Raw genomic sequence first — 24,093 nt, forward strand, 5'->3', positions numbered from 1 at the left:
AATCTTGGGTAAGAACCTCCTTCCCTCAGCCAGGGCATTGAAAATGGGTCGTGGATGGGTATTCCAGCATGACAGTGATCCAAAACACACGGCCAAGAGAGTAGCCTAGCCAGTCTCCAGACCTTAATCCCATAGAAAATCTGTGGAGGGAGCTGAAGGTTCGAGTTGCCAAACGTCAGCCTCAAAACCTTAAATGACTTGGAGAAGATCTGCAAAGAGGAGTGGGACAAAATCCCTCCTGAGGAGCCGCCAGAGCCGCCCGCCAGTCCGGAGCCGCCAGAGCCGCCCGCCTGTCCCGAGCCGCCAGAGCCGCCCGCCTGTCCCGAGCCGCCAGAGCCGCCCGCCTGTCCCGAGCCGCCAGAGCCGCCCGCCTGTCCCGAGCCGCCAGAGCCGCCCGCCTGTCCGGAGCCGCCAGAGCCGCCCGCCTGTCCGGAGCCGCCTGTCCGGAGCCGCCAGGGTCTCCCGCCTGTCCGGAGCCGCCAGGGTCTCCCGCCTGTCCGGAGCCGCCAGGGTCTCCCGCCTGTCCGGAGCCGCCAGGGTCGCCCGCCTGTCCGGAGCCGCCTGGGTCGCCCGCCAGTCCTCCGGCGCAGCCTGGGTCGCCCGCCAGTCCTCCGGCGCAGCCAGGGTCGCCCGCCAGTCCTCCGGCGCAGCCAGGGGCGCCACCTAAGTGGGCCAAGCCGAAGGTGTAGCGGGGCCCACCTCCCGCACCAGAGCCACTGCCGTAAAGAAGGCCCACCAGGACCCTCCCCTTTAGAGTCAGGTTTTGCGGCCGGAGTCCGCACCTTTGGGGGGGGGGGGGGGATCGTTGTTGCTGATTGAGAGTCATACATAGGCAGCCTGTTTTTCCTTTGGGGTTTGTGGGTGAATAATTTCTGTTTAGTGTTTGCACCTGACAGTACTGTTTGGCTGTCGGTTTCTTGTTTTTTTGTCTAACGTGTTCTTTCTTGAATAAATTGATTTAAGATGAACACATCCTCCGCTGCACCTTGGTCTCATTTTGATGACGGCCGTTACAATTGAAGAATAAATCAATGTTAAAGTTTACATACCTGGCAATATATGGATGTTAAATTTTACTTTATGGGTTGGTTGTGTAGGCTTCTTCTAACCCATCGCTTTCTACTACTTATAATAATACAGTTAAATTATATCTTTACATTATAAACCAAAGTCTATCATAATTCCAGTCATTCCCTTGATCTTCAAGAATAGGACTTGGAAATATGGAAGTATAGATTAGCCAAATTGTTTTACCTGAGCATAACCTCAAAACTAAGGATTTATTAGCCAGCCCTACTCAGTTGTTTATGATTTTGTTGTCATGGAGAACTGATTGGGCTCATTGATTTGAAAAATAAATGCTGCGCTCATGGAATGGCATGCTTTGAGCACTACTAAAAAGCACTGAATGAATGCCATATTCTGCATTTGCTATAGGCCTGTTGTTTGTTGGTGACACTTTGATATCTTGATAACATGCAGCTGTTTAAAGGGCAAATCCCGTAAAGAAACAATAACAAAACGGCTGCCCAGCTTCTGTTTTGGTAAAAATCTAAGGGATGGGCCTTGAGAATTGTAACCACTCTCAGATTAATAGACAGAGCTATGAATGCAGGGACTGACTATACATGATATCGACATTAAGTCCAAAAATGGATGTAGCAAATACAGATTGTCCCTTTAGTCTATCAAAAGTGTGCAAGTTTGAGCATGTGTCCATTAGGCCTATTTAAAAAAAAAAAAAAAATTATCAGCATGAATTAGATTGAGAAATAAAAGCCCCACTTTTATTCCATAGGCTGGGATCCGCACTATGCAGCTGTTGCAAGAGCGCATTTTTCACTGGCTGTCGACTGGTTTCAAATACAATGGTTGATAGACAGCTTAAATTTTGGGAATTCAACCATTATTTGGTTCAAATACACATTTACATTTGTGAACAGCCATCCACAACAACCACAATCCGTAAAGCGCAAATAGCTAAATGAGAGAGTAGTAGTGTGACTCACATCAATGCTCTATGTAATATTAATAATAAATGATATCAGTATCGCCATAGACTACACCACTGCTGTCATCCTTACCTCCAAGCGTTTATTTAAATTGGATAATCTTTGGATACCGACAGCAGTCGCACCATTGGAAGACCTAGCTTGGACTGTAGCTCTTTTCCCGCGATCTATCAAACCCATTTGGTGTGTCATCATGGTGGCCTCTGACTTGTGGTCAGACTCACTCAGGTGGAACAAACTGAAACTTGTGCCTTTTTTCAATGCTGATTTGATTGTCATTGAGAAAACAGAGAAGTGTCAAAGATTATTTTTCACAAACATCCTTTCTAATTTCAAAGTAATCTTGGAAATAATCATCTAGTTTTTCAAAAGTATCTGTAATCTGATTAAAATATTTTTGTCACGTTCTGACCATAGTAAGATGTTATTTTCTATGGTAGAGTAGGTCAGGGCGTGACAGGGGGTGTTTTGTGTTTTTCTATGTTTTCTATTTCTATGTTCTTAGGTTCTAGTTTTGTATTTCTATGTTGGTTTGTTTGGGATGATCTCCAATTAGAGGCAGCTGGTCCTCGTTGTCTCTAATTGGAGATCATACTTAAGTAGGGGTTTTTCTTCCTGGGTTTTGTGGGTGATTGTTTTTGAGTAGTTTGTTTCTCCTCTGCATCACGGTTTGTTTTGTCTATTCAGTTATTTGATGTATTGCAAAGTTTCACAGAGTAAATAAATGTGGAACTACACACACGCTGCACCTTGGTCCTCTCCTTTTGACAGCTGTGACAGAATCACCCACCATCAAGGGACCAAGCAGCGTGATATGGACCAGTGGACTATTGAGGAGATAAGGAGGAGTATATCCAGGGCTTTGGAGGATTTAGGTACAGGAGAAAGGCTCTTCCCATGGGAATAGGTGGAGGCAGCGAGAGCGCAGCAACAAGGGAAGCACGAGAGGCAGCCCCCCCCCCACACGGGGAGATTGGCAGAGTCAGGTTGGAGACCTGAGCCAACTCCTCGTGCTTACCGTGAGGTGCGTGTCAACAGTCTGATGCCACCTGTGCCAGCCCCATGCATCAGGTCTCTAGTGCGCCTGCCCAGTCCGGTGTGTCCTGTTCCTGCTCCTCGCACTCGCCCTGAGGTGCGTGTTACCAGTCTGGCACCACCTGTGCCAACTTCACGCATCAGGCCTCCAGTGTGTCTTCCCAGTCCAGAGCTTCCGGCGACAGTTCCCAGTCCAGAGCTTCCGGCAACGTCCCCCAGTCTGGAGCCTCCAGCAACGTTCCCCAGTCCGGTGAGACCTGTTCCGGCTCCACGTAAGAAGCCTCCAGTGATGATCCATGGTCCGAAGCCTGTAGGGATGATCCATGGCATGAAGCCTGTAGGGATGATCCATGGCCCGGAGCCTGTAGGGATATTCCATGGCAAGAAGCCTGTAGGGATGATCCATGGCCTGGAGCCTGTAGGGATAACCCTTACATGTAACATATTGGATGTAATCCGTTACTCCCCAACATGTACATATTACCTCGACTAACCTGTACCCCCGCACATTGACTCGGTACAGGTACCCCCTGTATATAACCTCGTTAATGTTACTTTCTTGTGTTACTTTTTTCTTACTTCAGGTTATTTTATTTTTGTATTTATTTTTTTCAGAAATATGTTTTTACTTTAAAAAAAAATCTGCATTGTTGGTTAAGGACTTGTAAGTAAGCATTTCACGGGAACCTTTTGTATTTGGCGCATGTCAAAGTTTTAATTTGATTTAATACAAAATGCCTTGCTTGTTGGGCAAAACAATGAACAAAATGCAACCCGCTGAAGGGAGACAGTACTGTGTTCGAATACTTATCCTAGCCGCACTAACAATACTATCTGTGATATAAATGGGGTATGTAGTATGCTTATTGGTCATAGTATGGATATATTTACTATGCCATAAGTTCCCGGATGCATTCGTCAAAATTCAAAATATACAAACAGTGGACACTATTTCCGTGCATTTAGGGCCCATAATGCAATTCTCGGCTTCACATCATTTTGTGATTAGAAGAAAATAGCGAAAAATATATTTTCTGATGAGAGCGGATACAAATTCATTGCTTTAATTAATTATGACAAATGTTAAGAACATTTTGTGCAATGTAATAAAAAAGTAATGAATTTTCAAATAAGTTACATGTTATGTTGGCTGACAATTTGTTAGCTACACTAGCCTTACAAACCACGTAGTATAGCAATACAACAGTTGCTTTTATGTACCGGTATGTTAGCTAGCTACCTAATGTTAGCTACTAATACATCGAACTTTCCAGTATATTAACTATATGCTCTCCAACTAACTACCTAACATGTATTGACTTGACTACTCTTCATTCTCATCTTAGCTAAGTGGTTATCAATGGACATTGTTATTGAAGTCATAAGATGTATAGCTAGTAATTTGTTATGCTAGCAAGAAGTTGCATAGCAACAGCATCGACATCCTGTAGACAGGCAAAGTGCTAGTACACTCAACTGAAAACATTTACATTTACGTCATTTAGCAGACGCTCTTATCCAGAGCGACTTACAAATTGGTGCATTCACCTTAAGATATCCAGTAGAACAACCACTTTACAATAGTACATCTATATCTTTTTTTTGGGGGGGGGGGCGTGGGGGGTTAGAAGGATTACTATATCCTATCCCAGGTATTCCTTAAAGAGGTGGGGTTTCAGGTGTCAGCGGAAGGTGGTGATTGACTCCGCTGTCCTGGCGTCGTGAGGGAGCTTGTTCCACCATTGGGGTGCCAGAGCAGCGAACAGTTTTGACTGGGCTGAGCGGGAACTGTGCTTCCGCAGAGGAAGAACAAAAAACAACTGACCTGTGTATTTGTCTTTTAATTCGTTTTGTTTATAAAGGGTTGTTATATGCAAAAGTGCAATGTAGGTCTCAAAATGGTGAAATAACATTGTTAACTAAATGTTGCATAAGTTTTATGAAGATTTTGTAACGTTTATTGACTGAAAAACGTGTTGACACTGTGCCAGTGCTTAGCTAGCTGCTTGCAAGCTAGCTACATTAATGAATAAGGGGGAAATGCTAGCTAGCTAGCTTTACCACCCTGTCTTACTTATTTTTACTAACTAAAATAGTTATTGCTTTGAGTCTGAAATGGAGAATTGAATTTGAATGGTTTGAATATGAATCTTTGGCAAATCCATTGAAGAAAAGTAATCTGAAAAAAGTTTTCCCACCTCCTTATTTACATTGTAAGTACACAGTCATAAGAAAATGTATTTCACTTTACATGAAGATGCTTACTCCTGGGTAAGTACATTGTAAATACATGTATATCTCTTGTAACAACATTGTAATTACAGAGTTGGCTGTTAATGATTTATACATTTTAAGTAGAATGGAACTAAAAGGGTTATGCCTAATGTTCTCCAGTCTCCTCTATTTTCTGTCTGCAAAAGTTGTTCTATTCTAACTACATGGTAATTATAAAGGTTATATCCTACTGGGTTTCACTTTACATTAAGTAGCTTGCTCCCGGGTAGGTACATGATAATTACAAGGATATCCTATTAAAACACACTGTTCTTACATTACATTTGATTCGGGATATCCTTTGAACCAGGTCATAACATAGAAATAAACTCATTGAAAATGACCGGTAGTTAATGACAATTGTTGCAAATAGATCCTAGCCTATTTATCAACCCTTGTATTGCATGTATATTCGATGGCAGTGGCACCTTGTAACAAGGTCAGATTTTGGTTCGAGTTATTAACATGGTAATTCACAGGTAACTTTCAAACGTGTAATTACAAAACATTAGTTACATAATGGAACAAGAAAATGTGTAATAACATCAGTAAATACATGCGGAGTAACCTTCAGCAAGTGGATATGTAAATACACATTTCAAATTGTGCAATAACTGCTAGCGCTACAACCTTCTTACCATGTAATTACATAGTAACACCCATGTAGTACTATGTTGTTACTACAGTTTTTAAAGTGTAGTTAAATAGTAATAGGGGCAACTTGATGTAAAGCGTTACCAACATTTGTATGAAATTAGTTTGTATTGTGTAATGACATACTGTAGCTATTATTCATTGTTAGGGCATGTGTTAAAGGATTCTAATGTGTTTATTATTATCATCCATTGTTTGGGGATGTTTTGGAGTTGTGTTATTATGTAGGGACATACACTGTATAATATTGCTCTACATAATTACGATGTAATTTTAAAATGTTTAGCTTAGTTTATATGGTGATTGTAATGTGTGGTATTTTTCTCTATGATTCATCTTTGATTTATCATATGTAGTGGTGCTACAGTATCTAAAATACTTACTCTGTTTTCAGGCGGGCCAACCAAACCCCACAGTGAAGTTATACGTGGTGAATTTGTACGGGCCGACCCATACACAGGAGCTCACACCACCAGACAGCCTAAAAATAAGGTGTGATACATCATGATAATGAAAACAATAATGAAAACAAATCTTGGAAAGTTTTCTTTTTGGAGAGACACGGTCATTTTTAATCAATAATAACTGTGGTTGTTCTCTCTCGTAGGGAGCACTATGTAGCCATGGTCAAGTGGATCAATAAAACCAAGACAACGGTCAGGTGGATGAGCCGTGCCCAGAATGTGTCAATCCTGACCGTGTGTGACACCACCACAGGGGCCTGTGTTAAGGTGAGAAGAATGGCATTCTGTGTATGGAGTTGGGGGGGGGGGTCACACTCCCACCATTATGTTATTTTGGCAGTGGGACGAGAGAGCAGACAATGCACTGACTGTTATTGCTATGTTACTGTACCAAAGGGAAAGAGATTGTTTACTCGAATGCCTCATCTGAAAGTACTGTATGAGTTCTATATCAACAGTTTACAGTATGGACTTAGCACCTGTTGTGTTGTTTGTTGTGCTTGCATGCTAAAGGGTGCTTGTAAAGGGGTGTATGCACGTTCTGTTTACCCACCATTTTGAAGAAGAAGATTATCTCATGGCATTTATCAGATAATCACACTATAAATCACATTAATTATTCTAGAATTTTTTACTGGGAAGCTTTTATCATCTCATAGAACTGTTTTCATGAACACTAAAGTAAAGATTTATCCTTCCCACGATTTGTTTTGATTGCAGAGTGTTATTATAAGCTTTGTCTGGAACAGGGCAGAGCAGCAGTCCCCTGTGGGGAAAGCGTGGCAGTCTGTGGGAAACTGTTCAGTTTGACTGTTCCAGGGTCAGGCCCCACAGATGGCTAGAGCACAACCAAACAGCCTCTCCAGCCAAGAAGCTGCTTCGCCTGGGCCCGGACTCATCTTCTCTGCCAGGGCTTTTGTCCTTGTCTGCAATTGGTTTAAATGAAAGAGCATAAATTCTGGCATTTTAAAGTATTGGGGAAGAAAGGGAATTGGATGATTTTGAAGGGTTTGGGCTGTCTTGTGGAATGGTTAATTGGTTAAAACGGGACATACTATTAACTGTTAACATTTTGGTCTTTCTATTTCAGAGGCATGAGGAGACCTCAGAGCTCTGGCTTTCCAAGCAGGTAAAACATCTTAACTCCTGTAAAGTCAGTCATGGTCAAACATATCGAATCAAAGTTCCATTCCATTTAATTCAATAGATCTTTATTGTGCACATTGGTAATGATTGGCCTAAAATGCCAACACATGAATATAACTAGTCTATTATTCACAATCTCTGTGGTCATATAATGATCATAACACTCAAAAGTAAAATGTTTGCTGTGTTTGTTTCTGCAGAACCAGGAACCAGTGTTCTCCAGGGACGGCAGCAGATTCTTCCTGACGGTGCCCGTCAAGCAAGGCGGGCGCGGAGAGTTCCATCACATCGCCATGTTCACCACACAGGTATAGGATCAAGTCGCCATGGTTACTGAACCGATGGGGGTCACTCATGTCACCATGGTTACCACTCAAAGTGTTCTGTTGCTATAGTTTCCACCGTGGTGAGGGTAATATCTCTGTGGTTACAGAACAAGAAGTGAGGGTCATGCTGATGATGATAAATAAGTTGTTTTTATAGATATGTAAGATGACTCTTCTAATTGTTTATTTCCTGTGTCTGTTCCCCTTCCCCCTCCAGTTCAGAGCAGATCAAAATGAAGTCCGCCATCTTACATCAGGGAACTGGGAAGTAACTAAGATCCTGGCCTATGATGAGAGCAACGACAACATGTGAGTGTCTCTTCTGGGCTGTGCATAATATATGAATAATGAGGATTCAGGTATTGTGTGTGGGGGGGTGGGGGGGGGTCACACTCCCAATGGTGGGTCATTATGTTATATTGGCAGTGGGACGAGAGAGCAGACAATGCAGTGGTTCTTCCTTTAAAAGTTGCGTCATACTGCAGCACACCTTGCGGGCTGCAGCAGAATTCTATGGAACGTTATTTAATATTCAGCCATTGTTACCATTAATGCTAGTTAGTGCTAGTTTGACCACCAGAGGGCATCTTTGAGAAGTATTTGATAGCCTTCAATATTGGCTGTACGAGCAAATTTAAAAACTTTTTTGTAAGAACATAGTATATGGGATTGATTTGAAGAAATGTAGCTTAATTAATTTGATTAATATTATGGTGTTTCTATTCCAAGAAAACCGAAACCCTCAGGGCTTACGTTAGTTTAGAATGGAAAATATGGCGCTGTACAACGTGACAGTCGGGAGTAGGCTACAGTACTAAGAGCATAACATTTCCACACCCTAATTGTAGTCTAACCAGTACCCAAACAGAAATATTGATATTAATAATAATAATAATCGCTTTGTTTAAAGAATAACGATATTTTAGAGATTTTGTTTTCAAATAACCTAAAGTGAGCGAGAGCCATAATTGAACATGGGGTGAGACATTCATACTAATTTGTAAATAATGCCAGTTTGTTATTCAGAATGATTTATTTCTGTTTTTAGAGGGAGAGAAACCAAAAGCCCACCGTCGCCTCATGGGTCTCCCAGTCGCGGCCGGCACGGGTATGGAACCAGCATCTGTAGCAACACAGTTTGCACTACGATGCAGTGTCGTAGACCCCTGCGTCACTCGGGAGGCCCCATCTGCAATGTTTTTGATGCTGATCAATTGCCTTGCACAAAGTATCTATTGTCCTGCTAATAGCCCATACTGGCGCTGTACAACGTGACCGGTCGGGAGTAGGCTACAGTACTACAGTAAGAGCAAAATAATCCTAAACATTTCCACACCCTAATTGTAGTCTAACCAATACCCAAACAGAGATTCAGGGAAAATAAAAATCTAATTGATTCATCAAGACAAGTCCCCATGCTTGCCTCAGATCAGTGCGAAACGGTGCTGAAATAGTTGACCACACAATAGGCTATTTCTTCAAATCCTATTGCTTCTAACTTCAATATGCTTTTTAAATAAATAAGACCTACACCACTTTTAACCTCTATGGGCTAGGTGGGACGCTAGCGTGCCACCCGTGGTGCACTCCATCAACAGCAGGTGCATTTCAAGAGCGGCAAATTTGAATCCAAATAAATGTCAAAATTCAAATTTTTCAAACATACAACTATTTTACACCCTTTGAAAGATAAACATCTCCTTAATCTAACCACGTTTTACGATTTCAAAAAGGTTTTACGGCGAAAGCATAAATTTAGAGTATGTTAGGACAGTACATTTACAAGAGTTGTGTGTAATGTTTTGTCAAGTCAAAGACAGGGTCACCAAAACCATAAAACCAGCTAAAATGATGCACTAACCTTTTACAATCTCCATCAGATGACACTCCTAGGACATTATGTTAGACAATGCATGCATTTTTAGTTCTATCAAGTTCATATTTATATCCAAAAACAGCGTTTTACTATGGCATTGATGTTGAGGAAATCGTTTCCCTCCAATAACCGGCAGTCAAGTCAGCGTCACAAATTAAATAATTAAAATTAGAAAACATTGGTAAAATATTATATTGTCATTTAAAGAATTATAGATTTACATCTCTTGAACGCAATCAACTTGCCAGATTTAAAAATAACCTTACTGGGAAATCACACTTTGCAATAATCTGAGCACTGCGCCCAGAAAAATACGCGTTGCGATACAGACTAGACGTCATGTTGGGGAGATCTAAAATCGAAAATACTATGTAAATAATACATTACCTTTGATTCTCTTCATCAGATGTCACTTCCAGGTATCACAGGTCCATAACGAATGTAGTTTTGTTCAAAAAAGCTCATCATTTATGTCCAAAAATCTCCGTCTTGTTAGCACATGATCTAAGCCAGCCGGACTTCTCGTCATGAACGAGGGGAAAAAAATATATTTACGTTCGTTCAAACATGTCAAACGTTGTATAGCATAAATCATTAGGGCCTTTTTAACCAGAACATGAATAATATTCAAGGTGGACGAATGCATACTCTTTTATAACGTATTGGAACGAGGGTACCCAACATGAACTCGCGCGCCAGGTGTCTAATGGGACATCATCGTTCCATGGCTCTTGTTCGGTCAGATCTCCCTCCAGAAGACTCAAAACACTTTGTAAAGGCTGGTGACATCTAGTGGAAGCAATAGGAAGTGCCAAAATATTCCTCAGCCCCTGTGTTTTTCAATGGGATAGGTTTAAAGTCAATACAACACATCAGGTATCCACTTCCTGTCAGAAAATGTCTCAGGGTTTTGCCTGCCAAATGAGTTCTGTTATACTCACAGACACCATTCAAACAGTTTTAGAAACTTTAGAGTGTTTTCTATCCATATATAATAAGTATATGCATATTCTAGTTACTGGGTAGGATTAGTAACCAGATTAAATCGGGTACATTTTTTTTATCCAGACGTGCAAATGCTGCCCCCTAGCCCTAACAGGTTAACAGCTCATTACTCAACACTAGTGAGACTCATGTCGCCTGCGGTAGGCCTACAATATATAAAGAATATAAAAAATAAATGACGTGACTCTCCGCCAATAATTAGATTTAGAGGATTGGAGGATTCTAAATTAATATCTAAGGGGCATTTTTCGTTAGGGCAAATATGATCTGTGAGAATATCTAAGGGGCTTTTATATCATTATAAATCAATTATTAATAATAATAATCGCTTTGTTTAAAAAATAACAATATTTTGGAGATGATTTCGTTTTCAAATAACTTAAAGTGAGTGATTATAATTTGAATATAGGCCAAAATAATATTTATAAAGGCCAAAATATTTATTTCTGTTCTTAGAGGGAGAGAAACCATAAACCCAGCGTGGCTATTTTATGGACAAGGACATGCCGGCCGGCCAAACCCTCCCCTAACCCGGACGACACTGGGCCAATTGTGCACCGCCCTCCCAAACATTGTCAGATGTGATACAGCCTGGATTCTAACCAGTGACTGTAGTGATGCCTCTTGCACTGAGATGCAGTGCCTTAGACCACTGCGCCACTCAGGAGCCATGACCAAGATGACCAATGTATATATATTTTTTATTTTACCTTTATTAACTAGGCAAGTCAGTTAAGAACAAATTCTTATTTTCAATGATGGCCTAAGAATAGTGGGTTAACTGCCTTGTTCAGGGGCAGAATGACAGATTTTTACCTTGTCAGCTCGGGGATTCGATCTTGCAACCTTCCGGTTACTAGTCTAACCACTAGGCTACCTGCCGCCATATTGTCCTGCTGCCATATTGTCCTGCTAATAGCCAATCCTAGAAACGTTGTTTGCAGAATTCACAGCCTGCTACGCTTGTGAAAAACAGGGTTAATAATGATAATAATAATACTTTTTCACCCTTCCACGTGTTAAAGGTTCCAATTGATAAAGTTATCAATTAGTATATTTGAGTTTAACCACAATATTTGTTGTATTATTTGTTCTGTCTTTTCTGGTGAATAAAACTGAAATTGCAACCAGTCATGGCCGGTTGTGATACAGCCAACCTAACTAAGAAATACATTTGACGATACAATTCTCCCCCTACCCTCCATTTTGGCAAGAGTCTATTGTCCTGCTAATAGCCCATAACGTTGTAGTACAATGTGACCGGTCGGGAGTAGGCTACAGTACAGTAAGAGCAAAATAATCCTAACATTTCCACACCCTAATTGTAGTCTAACCAATACCCAAACGGAGATTCAGTGAAAATAAAAATCTTGTTGATTTATCAAGACCAGTCCCCATGCATGTCTCAGAGCAGTGCTGTCTTGACCTTTGAATGGTGTTTCTTCCATTCATTTTGAAAGAGAATTTTCCAGTAAGCAACCATTTGTTTACCTTCCTTAGCCTACTTTGTTACAATATTTCTGTCATTTAGTGATATTTATTCCCATAGTAATTCGTTATAGATCCATATCGAAATAAACATCTCCATTTTGAAAGAGTCTTTCTATCATTATTATTAACGAAAGCATAAAGATGCTGATAAAGAAATACAGCACTGTACAGTATATGCTTCATCCAACATGTTGCGGTTGCATGAGGTCGCCCACACGCACTTTAAACATTTGGTTAATAAAGCATTTAAAGCATTTTGAAGATAGAAGCTGCCTGCATTTAAAAAAAAAAATTGGTCACCTTTATTTAACCAGGTAGGCTAGTTGAGAACAAGTTCTCATTTACAACTGCGACCTGGCCAAGATAAAGCAAAGCAGAGTTACACATGGAATAAACAAACATACAGTCAGTAATACAATAGAGAAAGTCTATATACAGTGTGTGCAAATGAGGTAGGATAAGGGGGTGAGGCAATAAATAGACCATAGTGGCACAATTATTACAGTATGGCAAATTCAACACTGGGGTGATAGATGTGCAGAAGATGAGTGTGCAAGTAGCGGTACTAGGGTGCAAAGGAGCGAAATAAATAAAACAAATAACAATATGGTGATGAGCTAGTTGGATGGGCTTTTTTGTTAGGCTACTATTTGTTTATTAGGCTACTGTGCCATCTGACAAGTAAACATAGCCTACAGTACATACTGTGGTAAACATGGTAAAGTTTCTAATTCCTGACATAAGGGAAAGCAGGCCATGTCCAGACTTTCTCGGTGACCTCAAGTACTCATTAACTTTGTCTTTAATGCTTTTTTTGGGTTGCATCAGTCATGGACAGAAACTTCTGAGACACAGTATTAATGATGAACACCCAGAAGTTCACTGGTAAGCCACATTAGCCTCTGGATCCATCCCAGTTGATATTCTGTGTCCACTCATAGTATCTCTCTTCAGTTACACATCCTTGGAATAGCAGACCAGCATAACGTTCTGGACGGCCCTTGCTGTGCCTGGTGAGCAGTTGGTCAAGTTCTGTTGTCAGAAGCAGAATGGAAATGTCAGGGTGAACCGACAACCTGAAGAACCCGCCAGGTATAGGTATGTTAACGCTGTCTGTCGGAGGTGGAGTTCCAGAGCACACAGGTGTGCCTGACATGGATTATGACTCCATCTCGTTCCTCGCCCTCTTCAATGCGTCATTCTCCACCTGACTTTCCGCCAATGACACCTGACTCTCTGCCAATGACGAGTGACTCTGCCAATGCCGCCTGGCTCTGGACCAGCTGTTGCCCGTATCTTTGCCCTCAGATAATGTTTCTCTTTCTGCTGGTCTGCCTTCAAGGGTGGAGTTTGGGGATGGGTGAGGAGTACTGGAAAGGTGTGACTTTCAGCTCACAATAGGCCATAAGTATACAGCAGTTCGCCGATTGTCTTCACTTTGATTATGCTGTAACAACATACTGTAGCACCATGACCAGGATCTCTATTCATTTAAGTAAGCAGATTAAGGCTTTCAGGAGGAACAGAAAATCTAGTACAGACAATAAAAAATGTTCATCAATTAGAATATTTGAGTTAAACCACAATATTTGTTCTATTATTTGTTCTGTCTTTTCTGGTGGATTAAATTGAAATTGCAACCAACTTTCTTTGGCTTGTTTAAAAAAATAACAATATTTTTGAGATGATTTTGTTTTCAAATAACCTAAAGTGAGCGAGAAAAAGGCCATTCTTGAACATGGGGTGAGACATTCATACTAATTTGTAAATAAAGCTAGTTTGTTATTTAGAATTCTGTATTTCTGTTTTTAGAGGAAGAGAAACCAAAAGCCCACTGTCGCCTCATGGGTCTCCCAGTCGCGGGATACATGATGTCAAGGGTATGGAACAAGCATCTGTAGCAGCGTGGTTTGCAGTGCGATGCATTGTGTTAGACCGCTGTGCCACTCGGGAGGCCCCATCCACAAAGATTTTAATGCTGATCAATTGCCTTGCACAAAGTGTCAAAATACAGAGGTGTTGGCAAGAGTCTATTGTCCCGCTAATAGCCCATAATACATGATGTCTACGTCAGGATATCCAAAACATTTATTTATTAAAGTCTATCAGAAAGAATGTTGGTACATATTTATTTTGATCCAAAGCCAAGAATGAGTGAGTCACTCAGCTTTATGTAGGTGCCGAGGCTATATGACTACGCCATTAACTTGATTATTTAGCAGACATCACTTGCTTATATTCAGTCAACACATACAGTTGAAGTCGGAAGTTTACATACACCTTAGCCAAATACATTTAAACTCAGTTTTTCACAATTCCTGACATTTAATCCTAGTAAAAATTCCCTGTCTTAGGTCAGTTAGGATCACCACTTTATTTTAAGAATGTGAAATGTCAGAATAATAGTAGAGAGAATTATTTATTTTAGCTTTTATTTCTTTCATGACATTCCCAGTGGGTCAGAAGTTTACATACACTCAATTAGTATTTGGTAGTATTGCCATTAAATTGTTTAACTTGGGTCAAACGTTTCAGGTAGCCTTCCACAAGCTTCCCACAATAAGTTGGGTGAATTTTGGCTCAGTCCTCCTGACAGAGCTCGTGTAACTGAGTCAGATTTGTAGGCCTCCATGCTCGCACACGCTTTTTCAGTTCAGCCCACAAATTTTCTATAGGATTGAGGTCAGGGCTTTGTGATGGCCACTCCAATACCTTGACTTTGTTGTCCTTAAGCCATTTTGCCACAACTTTGGAAGTATGCTTGGGGTCATTGTCCAATTGGAAGACCCATTTGCAACCAAGCTTTAACTTCCTGACTGATGTCTTGAGATGTTGCTTCAATATATCCACGTAGTTTTCCTGCTTCATGATGCCACCTATTTTGTGAAATGCACCAGTCTCTCCTGCAGCGAAGCACCCCCACAACATGATGCTGCCACCCCGTGCTTCACGGTTGGGATGGTGTTCTTCGGCTTGCAAGCCCCCCCTTTTCCTCCAAACATAACGATGGTCATTATATATTTTTGTTTCATCAGACCAGAGGACATTTCTCCAAAAAGTATGATCTTTGTCCCCATGTGCAGTTGTAAACCGTAGTCTGGCTTTTTTATGGCGATTTTGGAGCAGTGGCTTCTTCCTTGCTGAGCGGCCTTTCAAGTTATGTCGATATAGGACTCGTTTTATTGTGGATATAGATACGTTTGTACCTGTTTCCTCTAGCATCTTCACAAGGTCCTTTGCTGTTGTTCTAGGATTGATTTGCACTTTTCGCACCAAAGTACGTTCATCTCTAGGAGACAGAATGTGTCTCCTTCCTGAGTGGTATGACGGATGCGTGGTCCCATGGTGTTTATACTTGCGTACTATTGTTTGTACAGATGAAGGTGGTACCTTCAGGTCTTTGGAAATTGCTCCCAAGGATGAACCAGACTTGTGGAGGTCTGCAATTTTTGTCTGAGGTCTTGGCTGATTTCTTTTGGTTTTCCCATAATGTCAAGCAAAGATGCACTGAGTTTGAAGGTGGGCCTTGAAATACATCCACAGGTACACCTCCAATTGACTCAAATGATGTCAATTAGCCTATCAGAAGCTTCTAAAGCCATGACATAATTTTCTGGAATTTTCCAAGCTGGTTAAAGGCACAGTCAACTTAGTGTAAGTAAACTTCTGACCCACTAAAATTGTGATACATTGAATTAGACATGAAATAATCTGTAAATAGTCTGTAAACAATGTTTGGAAAAATGACTTGTGTCATGCACAAAGTAGATGACCTAACCGACTTGCCAAAACTATAGTTTGTTAACAAGAAATTTGTGGAGTGGTTGAAGAACAAGTTTTAATGAATCCAACCTAAGTGTATGTAAACTTCCGACTTCAACTGTATATCTTAAGAATATCATGGAATATAATTGAACATTTTCATTTCTCTTAGAATAAAAACCTTACTGTAACAGCAGTTTTAGTAATTAATACTGAAGAGCAGAAACAAAAAAAGTCATGTATTTTTCAAAGTGTGCGCGTGCAGGACAGAGGAATAGCAATTCTTACACTATTGTTCTAAATTCAATCACCTTCTTCAACCTCATCATTCAGTTCATTGAAATTCAATTTTGAAGTTGTGTACAATTATCAGTTTCTATTTTGTTTATGTCGCCCATTCGTTGTCAGCGTGAGACACATTAGCGCCTTGGGACCCAAAAGCATAATCTGTGCTCTAACTCCCCCTTGTGCAATGAAGCAGTGATGCAGTGTACCTTACTAAACAACAAATGACCTCTAAGTCACGCAGCATAATTTCAAAACTTATAGTTGAGCAACCAGTGTATACACATATAACAGTGTTGTATGGCTAGGTGATAGATAGTTGGGCATCTGGAAACGAACTCATGTTGATATGAGTCCCATATGTGATAATGCCGGACATTTAACCTTGAAAATTACATTAATCTTAATTCATCACATTCCTCATCGATTCTTGAACCAAAGGCATCTCGTACATAGCAGCACCTAGTCTGGTCGACAGATCATATAAACTCAAAAAAATAAACTTCCTCTCACTGTCAACTGCGTTTATTTTCAGCAAACTTAACATGTGTAAATATTTGTATGATTATAACAAGATTCAACAACTGAAACATAAACTGAACAAGTTCCACAGACATGTGACTCACAGAAATGGAATAATGTGTCCCTGAACAAAGGGGGGGTCAAAATCAGAAGTAACAGTCAGTATCTGGTGTGGCCACCAGCTGCGTTAAGTACTGCAGTGCATCTCCTCCTCATGGACTGCAAAATATTTGCCAGTTCTTGCTGTGAGATGTTACCCCACTCTTCCACCAAGGCACCTGCAAGTTACTGGACATTTCTAGGGGGAATGGCCCTAGCCCTCACCCTCCGATCCAACAGATCCCAGACGTGCTCTATTGGATTAAGATCTTCGCTGGCCTTGGCAGAACACTGACATTCCTGTCTTGCAGGAAATCACGCACAGAACGAGCAGTATGGCTGGTGGCATTGTCATGCTGAAGGGTCATGTCAGGATGAGCCTGCAGGAAGGGTACCACATGAGGGAGGACGATGTCTTCCCTGTAACGCACAGCATTGAGATTTGCTGCAATGACAACAAGCTCAGTCCGATGATGCTGTGACACACCGCCCCAGACCATGACGGACCCTCCACCTCCAAATTGATCCCGCTCCAGAGTACAGGCCTCGGTGTAACGCCCATTCCTTCGAAGATAAACGCGAATCCGACCATCACCCCTGGTGAGACAAAACCGTGACTCGTCAGTGAAGAGCACTTCTTGCCAGTCCTGTCTGGTCCAGCGATGGTGGGTTTGTGCCCGTAGGCGACGTTGTTGCCGGTGATGTCTGGTGAGGACCTGCCTTACAACAGGCCTACAAGCCCTCAGTCCAGCCTCTCTCAGCCTATTGCGGACAGTCTGAGCACTAATGGAGGGATTGTGCGTTCCTGGTGTAACTTGGGCAGTTGTTGTTGCCATCCTGTACCTGTCTCGCAGGTGTGATGTTCGGATGTACCAATCCTGTGCAGGTGTTGTTACACGTGGTCTGCCATGGCGAGGACGATCAGCTGTCCATCCTGTCTCCCTGTATCGCTGTCTTAGGCGTCTCACAGTACGGACATTGCAATTTATTGCCCTGGCCACATCTGCGGTCCTCGTGCCTCCTTGCAGCATGCTTAAGGCACGTTCACGCAGATGAGCAGGGACCCTGGGCATCTTTCTTTTGGCGTCTTTAGTGTCCTAAGTTTTCATAACTGTGACCTTAATTGCCTACCGTCTGTAAGCTGTTAGTGTCTTAACGACCGTTGCACAGGTGCATGTTCATTAGTTGTTTATGGTTCATTGAACAAGCATGGGGAAACAGTGTTTAAACCCTTTACAACGAAGATCTGTGAAGTTATTTGGATTTTTACAAATTATCTTTGAAAGACAGGGTCCTGAAAAAGGGACTTTTTTGTTGTTGCTGAGTTCATGTGCATGTATGGAATGATGAATTAATGTTGTAGAGGAGTTGGCGACAGCACAAACAGAAAATGTCATTGTTATCACAATGAACTTTTTAAAATGTATTTATTTCACCATTATTTAACCATGTAGGCTAGTTGAAAACAAGTTCTCATTTGCAACTGCGACCTGGCCAAGATAAAGCAAAGCATTTCGACACATACAACAACACAGAGTTACACATGGAATAAACAAACATACATTCAATAATACAGTGGAACAATATATATAGAGCATGTGCAAATGAGGTAGGATAAGAGAGGTAAGGCAATAAATAGGCCATGGTGGCGAAGTATTTACAATAAAGCAATTAAACACTGGATTGGTAGGATGTGCAGAAGATGAATGTGCAAGTAGAGATACTGGGGTGCAAAGGAGCAAGATAAATAAATACACTATGGGGATGAGGTAGATTGGATGGGCTATTTACAGATGAGCTATGTACAGGTGCAGTGATCTGTGAGCTGCTCTGACAGCTGGTGCTTAAAGCTAGTGAGGGAGGTAAGAGTCTCCAGCTTTAGAGATTTGTGCAGTTCGTTCCAGTCATTGGCAGCACAGAACTGGAAGGAGAGGCGGCCAAAGGAAGAATTGGCTTTGGGGGTGACCAGTGAGATATACCTGCTGGAGTGCGTGCTACGGGTTGGTGCTGCTATGGTGACCAGTGAGTTGGTGCTGCTATGGTGACCAGCTGAGATAAGGCGGGGCTTTACCTAGCAGAGACTTGTAGATGACCTGGAGCCAGTGGGTTTGGCAACGGAGTATGAAGCGAGGGCCAGCCAACGAGAGCATACAGGTCGCAGTGGTGGGTAGTATATGGGGCTTTGGTGACATAACGGATGGCACTGTGATAGACTACATCCAATTTGTTAAGTAGAGTGTTGGAGGCTATTTTGTAAATGACATTGTCGAAGTCGAGGATCGGTAGGATGGTCAATTTTACGAGGGTATGTTTGGCAACATGAGTGAAGGATGCTTTGTTGCAAAATAGGAAGCCGATTCTAGATTTCATTTTGGATTGGAGATGTTTAATGTGAGTCTGGAAGGAGAGTTTACAGTCTAACCCGACACCTAGGTATTTGTAGTTGTCCACATATTCTACGTCAGAACCGTCCAGAGTAGTGATGCTCGACGGGCGGGCAGCAATCGGTTGAAGAGCATGCCTTTAGTTTTACTTGCATTTAAGAGCAGTTGGAGGCCACGGAAGGAGAGTTGTATGGCATTGAAGCTCATCTGGAGGTTAGTTAACACAGTGTCTATTGGAGCCAACTTCATTGTATGTTATGAGGGGCTTTGTGATATTACTATTGTAAGGTGTCAGGTAGATTCCGAATCTAATTCTCAGACCAATGTAACTACCAATCACAGACAACACACCATAGTGCATGGTGGGAAAAGGAGGTTTAAGAATTTACTTGTCGTAAAACACATAACGTTGAATGTGAAACTGTGTAGTAACTGGATTAGCATGATATTTTTGCTCAATAGGCAGATTTTATTATTCTCATCTTGACACCAATAAACACCATGCCTAATGCCTCAAGACTGAATGTCATGTACGTTGCTTATGAAGTACAAGGATGAATGCTGCTTGAGCATGTACAGTATTTGTGGCATAACCGTGTTAACAAAGGCCACCGATTTTCTTTGAAACCCAATTAACTTGTTTGTTTCCTGCATACAGTTATTTCCTCAGCACTGAAGGTTCACCACGGAGAAGACAGCTTTTCAGGTGACACATTTAGCAACCTGTCATGAATCTTGTTTTTAACAGCTCCCCTTTGCTTTACAGTCCGTCTTATCGCCTATCATTTCCCTCTTGTGAAGAACATGTCATAACAATGGTAAACAGCTGAAGTTTTGTGCATACAGCAATATAGAGATGCTCTTGATGTAAGATTGTGTACACCACATAATACAGGTAACTGCCAAAATAAAGAAAACACCAACATGAATTGTCTTAATAGGGCGTTGGGCCACCATGAGCCAGAACAGCTTCCATGCACCTTGCAAAGATTGTGTGTCTGGAACTCTATTGGAGCGATGAGATACCATTCTTTCACGAGGAATTCCATCAGTTGGTGTTTTGTTGATGATGGTAGAAAACGCTGTCTCAGGCGCAGCTCCAGAATCTCCAAGAACCAATTGGGTTGAGATCTGGTGACAGAAATGGCCATGGCGTATGGTTTGCATCATTTTCATGTTCATCAAACCATTCTGTAACCCCTCTTGCCTTGTGGATTACATTTACATTTACGTCATTTAGCAGACGCTCTTATCCAGAGCGACTTACAAATTGGTGCATTCACCTTAAGATATCCAGTGGAACAACCACAGGGCATTGCCATCCTATTGGGGAATAGAAATGGTATCCAAAATAATGAACCTAAGCATGATGGGACCACACCTATGTGGAAGCACCTGCTTTCAATATAATTTGTATCCCTCATTTACTCAAGTGTTTACATTATTTTGGCAGTTACCTGACTCTTATAAAGAGTCTGAAGTCTGGAGAGGTAATAATTACATTTTTCAACAAACCATATCCAAATCCAGCTGGTCTTTTGATGAGGTCGAATCGGCTTAATTACATTTCAAATGCTTTCAGGTGAACTAATGAACTCCCAACCTCAACATTGCTAATCTCTTCATTTCTGTGGAGTGTAAATATCATGTGCAAACTGCAAACACCACTGGTGCTAGATACTCAATAGGCCTGCTCTTTAGGATTTGCAGTAGAAGTTAAAACGGTCTCCTAATCTTCCCTCTTCCCCTTCCTTTCAGTGTGAAGACTGTGGGGTTGTTCCCTCGACACTGTCTGACGTGTGAGCTAAATAAGGCCCACTGTCTGTTCTTCGATGCTGAGATAAACCCCAGTGATCAGCACATCCTCCTCCACTGTAAAGGTAATAGTAGCCAAGGCTAGTAGCCAAGCTAAATGCTAACACAGACAACTAGCACCAAGATAGCACTAGCAGGCCAATGCAACGTAAACTAAATGCTAACACAGACAGTCTATTGCATAGCAATGCTCCGTAGTGCCAATATAGCACAAGCAGTCTAATCCATACATGTCATTTTACAGTTAGTCAGCTAAGCTAAATGCTAAAACAAGCAGTGCATCATTTTAAAGGCTAATATTCAACAAAATGATAGCACCACTCGTCTTTCTTTGTTTAATACAGATAAATATTGGTAGAGCATCAACTTTGTTTGAGAGGTTATTTAAAGATATTAGGAACCAACATCAACTAACCATTTATTATAGACTGTGAAGGTATGCCAGCTAGGCCATTTGCTAAACCCAACCAATGCATCATCTGCTTAGATTTAGATACATGATCAGAGATACATCTTACCAAAAAAGTGTTAAACAAATCAAAATATATTTTATATTTGAGATTCTTCAAAGTAGCCACCCTTTGCCTTGATGACAGCTTTGCACACTCTTGGCATTATCTCAACTAGCCTCTGCTGCAGAGGATACGTTCATTAGAGTTACCAGCCTCAGAAATGTACGCCCAAATAAATGCTTCACAGAGTTCAAGTAACAGACACATGTCAACATCAACTGTTCAGAGGAGACTGCGTGAATCAGGCCTTCGTGGCCGAATTGATGCAAAGAAACCACTACTAAAGGACACCAATAATAAGAAGAGACTTCCTTGGGCCAAGAAACATGAGCAATGGACAATAGACCGGTGGAAATCTGTCCTTTGGTCTGATGAGTCCAAATGTGTGGTTCCCACCGTGAAGCATGGAGGAGGAGGTGTAAATGTGTGGGGGTGCTTTGCTGGTGACACTGTCAGTGATTCTTTTAGAATTCAAGGCACACTTAATCAGCATGGCTACCACAGCATTCTGCAGTGAGACACCAACCCATCTGGTTTGCGCTTAGTGGGACTATCATTTGTTTATCAACAGGACAATGACCCAAAACACACCTCCAGGCTGTGTAAGGGCTATTTGACCAAGAAGGGGAGTGATTGAGTGCTGCATCAGATGACCTGGCCTCCACAATTACTCGACCTCAGCCCAATTGAGATGGTTTGTGATGAGTTGGACCATAGAGTGAAGGAAAAGCAGCCAAAAAGTGCTCAGCATAGTTATTTAACCTCTATTTAACTAGGCAAGTCAGTTAAGAACAAATTATTATTTAGAATGACGGCCTACACAGGCCAAACTCTGGTCCAATTGTGCGCCGCCCTATGGGACTCCCAATCACAACTGGTTGTGATGCATCCTGGATATTTGGAAACTCCTTCAAGACTGTTGGAAAAGGATTCCTCATAAAGCTGGTTGAGAGAATGGCAAGAGTGTACAAAGCTGTCATCAAGGAAAAGGGTGGCTACTTTGAAGAATCAAAAATATTTTAATGATTTGCTTAACACTTTTTTGGTTACTACATTATTCCGTATGTGTTATTTCATAGTTTTGATGTCTTCACTATTATACTACAATGTAGAAAATATTAAAAAAAAATGAAAAACCCTTGAATGAGTAGGTGTATCCAATTTCTGGACTGGTACTGTATATAGTGAGCAAGCATATTTAGCACACTCCATCCAACAAACTGCTATGAGCAAAAGGTCTTTATGCAAATGTTTTCATATTTCTATGGTATTTCATTTATCCTTTATTTATCTAGGCAAGTCAGTTAAGAACAAATTCTTATTTACAGTGATGGCCTACCGGGGAACAGTGGGTTAACTGCCTTGTTCAGGGGCAGAATGACAGATTTTTACCTTGTCAGCTCGGGGATTCAATCAAGCAACCTTTCGGTTACTGGCCCAACGCTCTAACCTCTAGGCTACCTGCCGCCCCTTGTATGTATGAATTTGTTAAAATTGTTTAAAAAAAATTGTTCTCATAAAGGCCAGAAAATTTTTATTTTTGTGATTTAGAGTCTAACATAACATATGAAAATGAACTCAATTAAACAAACATAATCTGAGAGCCATTTGAGATGGATGTATGATTCAATTATAGTTGAAATAAAGTTGTCTTTTCCAATGTAGTCAACCATTTTTGTGTCAGTGGCCCCTTGAGCCACAACCCATTTGACAGATGTCCGGGGTTTGCCTTTGGCAATCTATCATTATTTAACATTTAGTGTGGAGAGAGACCATCAGACAATTCCATATAAGAAGCATAAAATAAAATAAAAGTAGTCGCTCTATTGTGTATAATTGCTTTAGGTGTTGTTATGGTGCCATGCGTACCAGTTAATTGCCGCCACAGTTTATTGTTAAGGTTTGTTTTAACCATATGCTCGAGTGTGTTTGTCTTGTGTACCATAAGTTTAATGGACAACATGTACCATCCTTCTGTTTGTGAGCTATAAACACAATGCAGTTAGCACGTCATCTGAGGATAAGGCTAAATTCAGTAGAAACCAAGCAGCTTGTCGCTCTCCTCATCAAGCATATTAAAGCTAGGTAATTCCCTCCATCAAATGCAACGGATACTATTACCATTTTCAAGCAGGTACACAAATGAGAAACTATTTCTCTGTGTGACAAAATAGCAGCCCTTTTCTTTACTGAGTTTGCAATTTTGTTGTTGGTCAGCTTCCCTTAAGAGTTTTATCACTGCATTGTTGTGAATAATCTCGTATCTTTTTTTAATTAAAAAAAGCCTATGTAAGGGATGATAAAACTTGCCTTAAGTGGTGGAAATGAAACAAAGCTTACTCTTCATTGATCAGTGCTGGGCTTTAAAAGTCTCAGATGTTTACCATTCATTGCAACAGTGTGTGGCTGTTAAATCACCATTATCTCAGCT

The 24,093-nt window shown here is 41.2% G+C and overlaps 1 protein-coding gene across 1 annotated transcript in view; it reads left to right on the forward strand.

Moving 5' to 3' along the window:
* LOC106586113 (inactive dipeptidyl peptidase 10) overlaps positions 1–24,093 on the forward strand; it is a 217,751-nt gene that overhangs the window by 142,030 nt on the left and 51,628 nt on the right. The window contains exons 10-16 of the mRNA XM_014172985.2: positions 6,370–6,467; positions 6,583–6,706; positions 7,530–7,568; positions 7,786–7,893; positions 8,129–8,220; positions 19,994–20,041; positions 21,094–21,215. Of these exons, the coding sequence (XP_014028460.2) occupies positions 6,370–6,467; positions 6,583–6,706; positions 7,530–7,568; positions 7,786–7,893; positions 8,129–8,220; positions 19,994–20,041; positions 21,094–21,215 (631 nt within the window). The remainder of the gene's footprint in view (positions 1–6,369; positions 6,468–6,582; positions 6,707–7,529; positions 7,569–7,785; positions 7,894–8,128; positions 8,221–19,993; positions 20,042–21,093; positions 21,216–24,093) is intronic.

This window comes from Salmo salar, chromosome ssa25 (genome assembly GCF_905237065.1).
Source record: "Salmo salar chromosome ssa25, Ssal_v3.1, whole genome shotgun sequence".
NCBI lineage: Eukaryota > Metazoa > Chordata > Actinopteri > Salmoniformes > Salmonidae > Salmo > Salmo salar.